At 45.1% G+C, this 13861-nt stretch overlaps 3 protein-coding genes across 3 annotated transcripts; all 3 read right to left on the reverse strand.

The window, feature by feature from the left end:
* Positions 1-5588: 5588 nt before the first annotated feature.
* Positions 5589-5927, reverse strand: CORC01_08109 (major facilitator superfamily transporter; the record flags this gene model as incomplete). The annotated part of the gene is made up of 1 exon (XM_022619744.1): positions 5589-5927. One exon carries the CDS (start codon positions 5925-5927, stop codon positions 5589-5591), a length of 339 nt encoding a protein of 112 aa, XP_022473668.1.
* A 412-nt stretch (positions 5928-6339) lies between these two features.
* CORC01_08110 (uncharacterized protein) lies at positions 6340-6625 on the reverse strand (the record flags this gene model as incomplete). Its single annotated transcript, XM_022619745.1, has 2 exons — positions 6340-6365; positions 6421-6625. The coding sequence occupies 2 exons, from the start codon at positions 6623-6625 to the stop codon at positions 6340-6342; spliced, it is 231 nt and encodes a 76-aa protein (XP_022473669.1).
* A 5488-nt stretch (positions 6626-12113) lies between these two features.
* Positions 12114-12935, reverse strand: CORC01_08111 (HpcH/HpaI aldolase; the record flags this gene model as incomplete). The annotated part of the gene is made up of 1 exon (XM_022619746.1): positions 12114-12935. One exon carries the CDS (start codon positions 12933-12935, stop codon positions 12114-12116), a length of 822 nt encoding a protein of 273 aa, XP_022473670.1.
* Positions 12936-13861: the final 926 nt, after the last annotated feature.

A 13861-nucleotide genomic window follows, 5' to 3' on the forward strand; every position in this document is an offset into this window, starting at 1 on the left:
CCTAACCCTAACCCTAACCCTAACCCTAACCCTAACCCTAACCCTAACCCTAACCCTAACCCTAACCCTAACCCTAACCCTAACCCTAACCCTAACCCTAACCCTAACCCTAACCCTAACCCTAATTTAAATATTAATAAAAGTTAATTAATATTTTATATTATAATTATATAAATTTATAAAATATTTAGAAAATTAGAAAAAGTGCGCGGCTAATTAATATATACGGCTAATTAGTAAAGTACGTTATTTATATATTAACGTTTTAAAAAGCATATTATATTACCAAAGCTACGTTATATAGCTCGGCGACGTAAATTATACTAAGGTTTAGTTATTAAAAATAATATATATTAATATAAGTATAAAAATTATAATAATAAAGGAAATTTAAAATAAAGAGAATATATAGGAGTAAACCGGTAGAGTCTAAATATATTAATAATAAAATTTTAAGCTAATTAAGATAGTAAATATATATACCGCTGTAAGGTATATATTTCTATATCAATTCTGTATACCTCTATATTAATTCCCTTTATTATATATATCAGGTTATAATATTTTATTAAAAGATAATATTATCGATACGTAAACGATAATAATTAATTAATAAAAAAGAAAATGAGAATTTTATTATCGTTATTTAGTTATATATACGTTGCTTCCGATAGGGGGGTTCGGGGCCTAGGGGTGCGTTATAATTTAAAGTTATATAAAGCTAATAACCTATTGTTAATATACGTCTAAAAGTGGAGTTATAGAAGGTAAGGAGAGAGCGGTCGTATAAACAAAATAGGCCGATTTATTTAATATATACGCATTAACAGTTCTTTATATCCTTTACTTTTACCTTTTCCTTAAGGTATTAGGACATTTAAAGCGGAGACTATTAGCAGACGAGCGTATTTCCTACTTAATTATTCCCTTTTTAGCGGAGCCTTTTTAACTCGCGTACTCGTACCGCGGATCTCACCTTATACCTCTCTATAACTTTCTATAAAGCTACCTCTTTTTCGGCCTCGCTTAACGTAACCGCCAGGCTAGGCTTCTTATACTAATAAGCCCACCTATCCGCATAACCAATACTTAACGGCCCACAGCATAATTACAAAATAGCTAGTTCCGTCTTGGGCGGCCATAACTCCTTATTGTAAATATTACTTAAAGAATCTAAGATCTTCTCGCGCATACCCATAAGCCACGGGTGCACGGCGGAGACATATTTATAGATCGTGAGAAATATACCGGTAGTCGTTACCTCGAACTAAATATCTTTAGCACGCGGCCGCCGGGGGTCATTCTTTATACCGGTACATTCGCGGTTAAGCTCGACCCAAAGCTCTTCCCATAAATTGATACAACGGATCCTAACAATAGTTATCTTAATCTAGGGTTCCATAAAAGACTCTTACGATACGGAATACCAGCTCAGCGCGAGACCGTCGGTAGCAGGGCGAAAGTAGGGTTCCATAGTGTCGCCAGGCTCATAATACGGGTTAAGCGCGACCTAGATTACGCTCTCAAGAGAGCCGTTAAGCGTCCAGAAGATTCGCTTACTAGCTGCTAAGGCGAATGGAACTATTTCGTAAGTTTCGTTCGAGATTCCTAAGATTCCTAAGATTCCATCCATGCTACTGGCGGCGGATAGGCCGGTTATATCCATAATTCAAGTTACGTGGGTATGGTCTAAGGTGGCTTGTGGATGGATGAACTGGGGAGGCAGGAAGAGAAGGGGTTTGTGCAGCTTAATGGGAAGGATACTCTAAAAGTGAAAATGTTAGACTAAGGGGGGATTAAGACGGCTTTATGTTAAGTAAAAATCAGCTAACCTATTCTGGCCACTGTCACATTGAACGTCACGCACGCTACGTACCGTACGAAAAAAAAAAAACATTACTAAATAGTAGAGTAGTGTGATGGAGCATGATTGCCCTCATATATTACTGTTCTACGATCAGCTTAGCAGGAGGGTCTTATATTACATCAAGGTTCCTAAGCTTTGTGGTGGCAGGAAGAGAGCATAAGAAAGCGTCTTTAGTAGTTCAGGTTACTCAACGGATAATGGAAGCTCTAGCATCGAGTGGTAGAATAAATTGCCAACAGTATCTAACTAAACCTTGCTGTCTTGCTACCCTTTTCTCTTGCCCTCTACCCCTCCACCATCCCTTTTTTCGATACATAAAACCTGATCCATCCCTATAGACTACCTGAGTCTATACATTGACTGAAACCAGATGGTATGGTTTTGACTTTACTACCGGTTAGCTACATGTTCGCCTATGGTAAGTTCTCATTACACTTACGAAGGAACCTGTTTTAATCAGATGAACCCTGAAGAGCTCACTGAGGACCCGGAGGATAACCCTCACGGCAATGCAAGATAGGATTGCAACCCGTAGTCCAATCCTGTTGGGCTTTAGGACGGCAGTTCTTCCAGCTTTCATTCTCCAGGTTGCAAGGAGTGCCATCTCTTCTGAGACCTGCATAACTGATATAAACGGTTCTCTGTACAACAGGGCCCGCAGCAGCAAGGCTGATGAGTGAAAGAGCGGTGGTGAGAAAGAACTTCATCTTGATTGTAGAAGGTAAGTGTTATTTAAAAAGAAAGGTTGTGATTGAGATGGTAAGGAAATTCCTGAAGAGTGAGAGATGTGTTTATGATGATTTACTGTTGGGCTTACGGTTGCAGGCCATGGGTATTTATATTGCTGGAGCTTCTGCTTATAGAGACCCAATTACGAAATGAGGTACGCAATAGACTTTGGCTCTTGGCTAAAAGCAACTCAGCAATGGACATCTCATCAGGCTCACCTTGCGAAATGCATAAAATATTCTGAAACCCGAAATGAGCCTCTTTGCTGAAGCAGGGTCTAGATGCTTAGGCTGATAAGTGAGGGCGAGAAGTCGACGCTAAGGCGGGCGATAAGCGTAAGTCGTTTTCGAAACTGCTGCTATTAGGCCTCGGCGTTTCTATTAAAGCAGATACTAATCCTGTAGATCATTTACATACTATACTTCTAGGGCGACTTTAACTTTCGCCATACTATGTAATTAACCTGTAATCGTGAAGTCGGCCGGTGAAAAGTAAGATTAATAGGTCTGTCTAGGGATGGACTGGATCCTTAATTATAAATTCTTAGTGGGGACGTTAACACCGTATACGAGACTATGTGTGCTAAGAAAAATAATACCTACAGCTAGTATAGGCTCTACTTAATAATCCCAAGAGCTGTTATAAAGTCTCTTACATTAAGCCGCTGTCTATACTATATAATAGAACTAAAAGTTCATTTCTATATAAAATCTCATTCTATAAATTAAAAACTAAATAGCTCTGTAGTTAGTAGAAGTGAGGTACGTAGTAAAAATAGGGGTACATTTAAATATTTTAATCTCTATTAGACTAAGTTATATTGCCTAAGTAGGCACTGTTGTACGTTTGCGGGGCGCCGTAGTTTTAGTTAGTACGCTACGAAAAGAAACATTACTTAAATCCGTGTCTATATAGCTAACAGAGGCTAAATAACTAATTAAATAAGAGAAGTGAGTTTAGAAATTTTGTGTTCTCTTTTTCGTATAAACGTGTTCATTAGAAAAGTACGTACTTTACAGTCATAGTTTAGCATATAGTAATATAATGAACTTCCCTATAGCTATGATTACCCGGAGCAGAATTCATACGGTCGAGATCAACTTATAGGCGTTGGATTAATTTTGAAGGGAGCGATCTCGTAAAAACTTACGTCTTGTAGTTTCAAATTAAGCAAACCTATATTAAGCTTGTTCCTCTCGTCTGAAATATGTTAACGGTTATTTAGTCGTATCTGAGGATGGAAACTTAGGACTGGAGGCAAAAAGCTTAGCGATGACGGCTTCAATACCAGCTCCTTGTAAAACCCGAATAGAATCTCCATAAGATGATCCGTTATTAAAACCATGTTCGGCAATACTTTCGAGTGTTAGTATATTTGAAACAGGGGCGAGAACAGGCTTGTCATGACGCGTGATCCACCGTTGTTAACCTTCTCTTTAAACTCTGGCCGAAGGTCCTGGAAATAATAAACCTCTATTTCAGGGAACCCTTAAAAAGACTTAAGCCCGGATCTTCTCGTGATTAATCGCTAATTGCTAATTGCCAGGTTGATATGATATATACATAAAAACGACGGAAAACCTTTTTTGTTAAGCTAAACTTCTTTGAATTACAGTTCGGCTCCCGAATCCAGTCTCTCGTCGGCGTTCAAGTGTTAGGTACACCGCTAGTAGCGGGGCCCCGGGGGGTCCCGGGGGCGCAGCCACAGTGCCACCGGTGGTGCATTAACGTTATACTCGTATTGAGGGAATTAAAAGGGGATTCTAGGCGTCGTAAACTTCCTATGCTGGGAATTGACAATATGAAAGGGCGCCTAGTGGCCAGGTTCTATTGCCAGAGCTGGTCATAGAGCTGGAAATACTTATCCCTCAGTGCTTAACGGTCACGGCAGAGGCGCCGGTCTATAGCCGAAAACGGTGAGATAATAACTAGCTGGGCAGTGATTGAGATAAAATATGGTTTTGGGAGAAAACTATATTCCTCGTGCTACTAAGGTTCTCGGGCTATTAAGGCTCTCGGGCTATTAAGGTTCTCGTATTATTAAGGGTCTAAGTGTCATTTGAGTTCTCGTGTGTTTCGTAGTGCTAAATTAGATAAAGCCATAGACATACTATCATAATTAATGTCGTGCGGCTTATAGACACATGTGACTATTAAGGCATTACTTGTCTCTTGATAAGAGAGCCGAAACTCCTAAAAGGGTTCTATATACTATATTCGTATTGTTTCTAGGCCGCGTCGAGGAGCCGGGACGCAGTGGTAATCTAGTTCCTAAAAGATTTAACTTTTATTGTTTTGCAAATCAACTCGCACACAGAATAGACTAGCGAGTGGCGCATAAAAGAGCCGCCTCCCACACCAATAACCCCCTACTCAGAGAGTTTATTATTAAATACAGCCCTAATGATGTGAAAGTGGCCGAATAGCACTCTAGGGAGGTCCTTGTCTAGGAGATAGCTAAGTAAAGTGGCCAACCGTGCCCGATGCATCTCCACAACAAAGATGGGTCGAACAAATTATTCAAGAATCATAACTATGCAGACGTAAAGATTTACGTCGGCGAGCAGGAGCTGCGGGCACATAGCTTAGTACTTGAGACCCAAAGTGGGTTTTTTAATAAGGCTCTCAAGGCGCCCTAATCTAAGGGAACTTGAAGATCTTTCGCTTTACAGCAAAGGAGTATGCATGCCCACTTACGAGTCTTCGAACACAACTACAACAATGAGTACTCTAAAGGCTCGGTGGAGGTATGAGATATATAAGGGATGGCATCGTAGTCGAGCCTTAATATTAAGCTAACTACAGTGTAAATGATAATAGATTGACGGGCAATAGCTGGGTTTACGCGTTGGCAGACTGCTTTCTCATGGAGGATTTGAAGGAGTATGCTATGTCAGTAGATCTTCTGCCCTGTTAGCCCGCCTGCCCGTTTTGCTGCACGGTAACACACCAAGTTTTTTTGACATCTAACATTGTATAACATCGACCAACTTCAGATTTTTACCTTTATACGGAATCCTGACGTGATGACTCGAGCCGCAATCAAGGCCGCTGTACCCACCAACCGCGACGCCCCAGCCCAGCTCTGCTCTGCCAGATAACTTCCCCCCGTGCGTGCGATCAAGGCGCCGGCCACGGATGGACCCGTCAACGGACCGAAACTTATTAGAGTCAGTATCATGCCCACTCTAGTTCCAATCTTGTCCATGTCTCTGGTAAGCGACGGCACCGTGCCGGCGAACAAGCCCATGGCTGCCGCCGAGGCAAGCCCATAGAAAAAGGCGAAGACGTATAACTCGGCGATACTACGGACCGCCGCCCAGCAGAACATTAGAATGCCGCAAAGTGCGACCCATGGAACCAAGCAATTAAGCGGGCCTAGGTACCGGTCGGCTAGATAGCCGCAGGGAGCGCGCACGAGAAAGCCTCATGCGTTAATAACGATGATCAGGTTGACTCCGGCAGATTGGGATAAGTACAGCTCTTTAATAGCATAAACCTGAATCTGCAACGCCATTAATACTTTACTTAGAGGAAAATTAACCTTCAACGCAAAGCTTACATAGAAAACCGCAAAGTAAAGGGTCCAGTATAAGAGGAAAATGCCAAATGTGAACAGCATGTACGAAGGCTCTGTGAATGCGCTCCATTCAACTCAGGGGCCAGACTTGCGAGGCGGAAGCCGAGTACGAAGGAGTGTGATAATGACGACCACCATAGCCAACATAACAAATCCCATGCACCTAACAGCACAGCCCGGGGAAATCCTCTTATTTCATGGTCAGATTTTTGTCTTCAAGTGCCAATATCGGAAATCAGCTTACCAATCCGGGGAGTTAGATATTGTATTATGGCTGGGAAGATGACACCACCGGTACTCGTCCCTGTAGCTGCGGTGGTAACAGCGAAGACCCTCTTGCGAAAGAAATACGTCGAGATGAGGGTCACACTAGGCAGACCCTGGCCGACACCAATGCAAAGGCCCTGCGCTAGGAAAATCTGCCGGTACTCAGTAGCCAAGCTGGTCATAAATGTACCAAGTAACAACAAGACAGCTCCCATTACTTCCACAGGCCGGGCAAGTCCTGCGTCAGTCGCGCGTCCGGAGATCGTGGAGGTGAACAGTAGACAGAAAACTCGGAATCCCCCGGTCCAAGAAATATCGGATGGGGATTGTGGTAGGATGGCCTCGTAGTAGTTCTGGAATACCCCGAAGCTCGAGGCATACCCCAAGTAAATGCGACTACTAAATGACCCGATACAACCTGTGCCAAGGCGTGTAATCCGCTGTCTGGAGGATCCGTCTCTAACGATGCTTGAGCGGCCGAGGAGGGGCGATTCATGGGCAGAATGCTCTCCTGATTGTTCCCTCTGTGAGCGGCTCTTGGGGAATCTTATTCGTCAATAGGTATCCCCGCCATGTCGTCTACCAATTGTCGATGCGTTATTTTTGTTAATGAAAGACTGGAACCAAAGTAGTGACGGTTGAGTGGAACTGCGGTTCGTAGAAACAAGGAGACGCGATGCTTTTAACCAGCGGCAATGAAGGATGGTGATTGAACCAAACAAAAGGACCATACAGACCTGAAATTTATTGTCCACACTTGAGAATTTGTACGTACGCCCTTGGATTGACATGGCTTACCTCAGGAAAGACTGGAGCACTAATTTCACAACGGGGACAACTCGGTCTATTCTAGCTAAGAATCCGAAGGCCTGCCCAGACTCTTAATGGCGCCTGTTATTTCTATAGTCCATTACCAACAGCAAAACTGCCTGTTTTACCGACGTAGGCAAATGCATTGGCAAACTTTAGTTATTCGGGTTTATACGCCAGTCATAAACTGGTGGAAACAACCTGCATTATGTAGTTAAAAAAAAGTGACATTAATGATAGGCCTCCGGTTTCAGCTTAATTATTTATTTACGTAGCTGCAGACTAAGGACACCTAATAAGACAATACTGGGATCTTGGAAAGACGTGAATTCAAGATTGGCCATTCTGTGCTCTCAAGATCAGTTCTCTTACGCCAACCCTGCCTCTTGTCGCAACACTCCAAATAAGCCTGCATAGTCGCTTTTGTTCTGCTTCAGCCTCTCGACTTTCCCAAAACTTGCATCAGCCACTTCCAGTGCCGGTAGTCAAATCCCGACTGTTTTCCCGAGAATCATCGCATGCTTAACATCTTCGCGAGCTAGTCGGGCTTGGAAGAGTGGCTGCGACAAGACAAGCTGGAGTTAGGTTGGATAGTTGACCTGAAGGCAAGACATATGAGCTTAACTCATCTCGTCTTGATTCCAATAATCTCCCGTCATCATGCGTGGGAAATAATCTGCTTAGACACCCGGAAAAAACAACGCAAGATACTCGTGCAGCCGAGCACTGCACAGACACTTCTTCCCGGCCAGAGCATGCCCCTCTGCCACGGCCTCGACCGTGCTGAATATGAAGAAGTTGCCATGAGCATAAATGCCATCGCAGCCTTGGGTGCCTTGTCACTTAGGCCAATGACGGTTCGACCCGTACCACCTTGGCAATAAGTCTGGACGCACTGCACGTCAGATCTAGGGCCGGCAGGAACGCAGAGTAGTTGACTACTGTGGGCTCGATCTAGGGCGCCAAAACTGCACAAATGTTTAGATCCATGACCTCATAAAACACCACACCCAGCTTCTTAACCTGACCGGGCAAGCAATAAATCGAGCCCCGGCCCGCAAGACTTGCTCTGACAATGACTTGGTTTCCTATGGGTGGATGGTCAACCACTCCACAAAGAGTATCTTGGCATGATATTGCAGCCTCCAAAACGTGCCTGACGGCAATTTCGTCGCTGAAATAAGTGATTATTAGTCGGATCGCATCACTGCATCTTGCATCGAGTCGGCGATCAGAGGACTTTGTGGACAAGATCATAGCATATGCCCTACATGCTCATGCAAAGGGCAAATTAACTCGGCGGGCTCTCGAAGATCAAATGCGAGGGGTATTTAGACTGTAACCGACCAATATTTCCCAGGCCGGTGAAGGCTACCTGCCGTTGGAGATAGGCTGGTAGAAAGTGTGGACTTGAACACAATAATATCATTTTCACGGAGACAAAAACGGTAAAGCCCGCTCCTTTATACATTCCAGTAGTATTATAGCACCTTCAAGAGTGTGTGAGTATGGTGTCGACATTGGCTTGGTACCTAAGATAGGCTAACACAGTGGTACCCGGGCTATTTATGCTGCATAATATGTAGTACACTGCATCCCCAGTGTCCTATCGGGGACGAATGGACCCCAGATATAAGGAGGGGATCATAAAGCTACTAATTAGAAGTAATTTTCTTCTCTTAACGCGGATAAAAGTGGGTTAATATACAACGCTGGTTGTGCTTGGGGTCCATTCGTTCTCCATCAGACAGAACTAACGTGGGTCTGGGTTTCAAGAGGATGCAGTGTCCAAGAGTCCAAGCATGTTAAAATAAGTACGAGCAAGCAAAGTGTTTCCTTCGCTACCAAGACTGTAATGCTCTACGCCTTAGATTATTCTAGTGAAGATCTTACTTCAACCATGCCCCTCTAGTTGGAGTCGAAAATAAAATCCCATCCTGAGACTTTTGTCTCCACAATTTGCAAGAGCATTCAGGTTCTGGTAGCAAGTAGATGCATGTGGAAAACGTAGATAGTAGGGTAGTATCCATATCCCCGGATTCGCTGCAAAATGCACATATGGCGCGGGTCTTGCATGCCGGTGGCCGGCGATTTCTCTATTAAAGATCCCTCATCGGTAGCACCAGGCGGCACCTGCGTCTGCTACGTATAGCCGCCTGAGCGTCTCACTATTTATTAATAGAGGTAGTGGGTTCAAATTTTCAATAGATGTAGCAAGCCATGGTGTCTTAGTATGTCAAGCAATCAACGCCAAGTTAGGTGTGGAAACATCGCTCGTTCACAGCATGGGTTGGACCAGGTTGATTGTATGCAGACTTTCAGGTGCAACCATCATATCAAATTGATGGTTCAGATAGAAAATGACCAACTCCTATTTCCACCTAGCAGCAGAAGAAAACCGGACCTATTGATCAGGGCCATGTAATGAAAAGTCCGAATCTTGTAGTGTAGCATGGCAGAAATGCAACAGTCGCATGCGGGTCTCACTCCGTGCCTCCTGCAGTGGCAAGGGAATCAGCCCCCGAGGCCGTGTTATAACCTGAATGCCCCCTCGGCAACTCTAACGATTGCAGCCCGTGGAACTGTCAGGAAGACCAGGCCACCTCCGTTCGAGCCAGGAGCGGTATAGGCCCCGTCGGAGTTGAAGATTACGAACGGATCGAACCCTACTACTGAGACTCAAAAAGCATGGGATTTCTTCGCGGCCAGGGTATTTACACATCAGCGAATTCATAATCTCGCGCGAGTGCTGGATGGTATCTTGAAAGCCACCCAGCAACCTGCTCGCTTTTAACGAGGCCTTTGGTCCGCTCACAAAGATCAGGTTTGGTACGCTAGACATTCGTCCGCATCTCGAATCGCAAGGTTATTCCACGGTAGAAAGCTGACCGACCAGGAGCACCAGCGATTCGAGTGTGCGGGTAGGCTGTCATTTGTTTTCTTGGCCCGTTACGCAGACGTAATCAAGGCTTAGGACTGGACACTCGGCCCTGGACAGAGTCGACAAAATACCGTCGTGATCGAAATTTCGAAGGAGCTCAATTTGGATCCTACCGAGAAGGAAGAAAGAGTGGCGGCGCAGCCGGAACTATAAAAGACTTCTACAGATGTGCGGACCGGCCTCATTGCTGGAGCTGGGCACTAGAGTAAACTGGTAGTGAGTAGACCAACTATCATATTGCACCTTATCTTAACCTTTTTATCCAGTTCCATGAGAAAAAGTACCTAATTCCTCCGCTTGGTTTGGAAAATCATGGCTGACGTGAAGGTTTACTTAGAACGTCACATCAAGCTTCACGAATTCAGGAGTGTCAGGCCGCGTCGTATCAAGTGAAGGGGTCGGGTAGGGTCTATTAACTGTCATTCGAATCTGCCTGTCCTAAGTCTACGGCGCTTGGAATCCCCTTTTGATTCCCTCTATACGGGGATAACGTTAATCCATCACCGGTGGCACTGCGGCTGCCACCCTCCCGGGGCCCTGCCAGTGGCTGTGCACCTGAGAAGGAGCTCAACGCTGTCGCAGGTAGATGATTCTGGACGTCATGCTTGCATATGGATGGACATGTGAAGCTACATTTAAACAAATACTCGGCTTTGCAATACATTAGCATTCCACTACCCTGAGTTACTACAGCCAGCAGCCCGTCTCCCCGATGGTTAATCCTCTGAACACCTCAGACACTTCACGGAAAGCTTAGGTTATCAAACGAACAATTTCGAGTGGAATAATTTCCAAGGAGTCGTGTCTACCGTATCTTCGCTAGATCTAGACTTGCAACCACTGTCCTTCGCCTTATAAATGGCGGCTAATAATGGTATGGACGTCCTCGAATTTCCCCCATTTTCCTTTCACGGTGGTGGTCTCAACGTCAGTCTTGAGAGGCAGAACGCGGAGGGGGACTCAAACATCAGTCAGTTCTATTCGTACATCGAGGCAAATGGATAAGAAGCTCAACTAGTCGATTTTCATCCATCATGTAGAGCATGGAGCCCTTTGTCGATCTGCTGATGGGAGAGATTCCTCGCCTCGGGGATAATGCAGACGGGTATGGTCCAAGGGTACAATGATTTATCACTCATGTAAACATCCCAGAGAGCGTCGAGAATACTTTGGCAACGCTGCACAATCTACTTGTGACAGAGAGTAGGGGTCGATATACTGGGCCACGAACAACTACAATAGAACTCCCAAACAAGTCACTAGTTTACAAAAAGCAGATCTTCAGTACCAGAATAATCAGAAATAGCCACGATCAACGCTATAGGGCACCCTAGTTTGATTAAAACAGATCTTGAAAGGTATCGCCACCCGCTTCTCTCCTTCAGGTGAAGCTAGCTGTATGGTCTCACCTGGAAACCGCCTTATTTACCCAGCTATCCTTCTCAGCCGGATGAGTTGTCCATCAAAAAAGCAATAAATGAACCCGCAAATGACTGAACATCGTTGCGGGAAAAGATCTGGGACTGGAGATTGGCGAACAAAAATTTACGAGTACCTAAATGTGATAGATTGGCCCCACCGATGGAGGTAACAGTAGTACTCATTTGAGCACACCTGATCAAAGGGACCATGGCCCCAATTCATGGCTGTTTACCACAAGGTTCGGAACTAACAGTCCCTGACTTGTAGGTCCGTTTTACTCAAGTCATATAAGGATATATGGGCATGGCCTGTATCTTGCCATGGGAACCTGCCTGTAACACTTTGCTTGTGATGCACATCTTGTTCTGATCACTTCTCCAAAGTTATGTTGGAAGGCTCATGCACAAATACAGATGAGCAGTACCTGTCCAGGAAACATGAGAAGCGTAGAGACTTTGCTCCGATGTCCGGAGGTTGTATTGCGTATCGGAAGCTTCCTACGAAGTTTTTTCAGGCATCTCAATTACCCTGGCACTCAAAGTCGCCATTTGGGCAGCTGTTTTGGAAGCTCCGGCAATCAGCAAAGGCCCATCCGTAGCCGCCATCACCCACCGAGCACCCATTTGACAGAATTTTTCAACCAAATCTAGCCGCGAATGCAGGCCACCGATGCCAACCCACTTTTCATGCTTATTACAAGCTGCTATAGTGCGCTCATAAGCCTCTGAAACCATGGGACTCTCAAAATCCCCAGGAATCCCCATTTCAGCTGTCAAGTCGTTGGTGCCGACTAACAAAGAGTCAACACCATCAACGGCTGCAATCTCCTCGACAAGGTCCAGCGCTTCAATCGTTTCGATCATTGGGATGACAAGAGTTGCGTCATTCATGACAGGATTGGAGACTTTGGCGGGTATGGAGCGGAATTGATAATGAGGCAGACAATTCGTCGACGACCGTGACCCAACCGGCTGAAACTTGGCGGCTGACACGACATCTTGAGCATCTTGAACGCTGCGAATGTGTGGAACAATTATGCCAAGCGCGCCACCATCCAAGATCCTAGAGACAAAGAAAGGGTTTTTGCTTGGGGCCCGCACTATCGGGGCAATGCCAGCATATAGGGCTGCTGTACAGAGTTGAGACGTCGTTTCTAAGTCGAAAGATGAGTGTTCCATATCGACAAGAATGCCGTCGAAGCCAGCAGTTTTGGCTATCATGGGCAGCTCAACCGATTTGACAAGTCGAACGCTGAGCGTAGACGCTACCTCGTTGCGAAGAAGCTTCTCCTTGAATGAATTCGAGATTGATACAGGCATTTGGAGTCGAGATGCTGGGTAGTGATCGGTAGATTGCTAGGAATGTGTGCATGAGCTCGGATGAACCTCCACGATGAAATGAATGTAATAAATATACATGGAACCCAAGATAGATTCTAGGCATACGTCTCAGGACCAGGCCGGAAGTACCCGTACCCCCGGCAGTTGTTTTCGGACCCCCGTTTCCTCGGCTTTCGGAGCGTCAGCGGTCCCCTGGCTCTATGTTACAAATGCCGACAAAATCACTCGAAGCAGTCAGCGAGACATTTCAAACCAATCAACGCCTCATTTAGTTTCCGGTACGATGCCTTCAAGACACACTGGTTGCCAAGTAGATGGCCCGGACCTCGTCCGACGATGGTGAACGGGCTCCGATGATGAGATGATTGGGGCATCCGAAAGCAAAAGTTCACAAGATAACATCACCATAGCTAGTATTTTACCTCTCAATAACTAGTCCCATTTTCTCAAGACAAATGCAACTTTTGACTCAATCAATTCCTCGCCCCTCCAATTAGTTCCAGGCAGCATAGCCAGAGTGCCCCGACGCGCCAACCACATCAACTAGCCCATCGATTCGTAATGTGGTAGCAGCCGGAATTTCCTCTGACAAGCCTTTTTAGGTTCCCGCATGTTTCGGCTAATATCTTTACGTTCTGATTATTTTCTAGGCCGCAGTTATTTACTTACCCTTCAATATAACTAGCATGTCGTCCTACCAGGTCAGCCAGAACGTAGTAAAAGGAATAGAATGGTAAGTTCCTCTTCCTAAACAAAGACTCGTCTACCATTAAAAGGTATTGGCACTTGCTGGTGTCCGTGGAGGCTGAGACGCAAGGATTCGGCATTCGCGACATTCTTGCAATCCCTGTTCGTCCCAGGAATAACCACCTCGATTACCCACCCCCAGCGTTAGTAGACGCGCA

This window comes from Colletotrichum orchidophilum (genome assembly GCF_001831195.1).
Source record: "Colletotrichum orchidophilum strain IMI 309357 chromosome Unknown Scaffold_68.1, whole genome shotgun sequence".
Taxonomy (NCBI): Eukaryota; Fungi; Ascomycota; class Sordariomycetes; order Glomerellales; family Glomerellaceae; genus Colletotrichum; species Colletotrichum orchidophilum.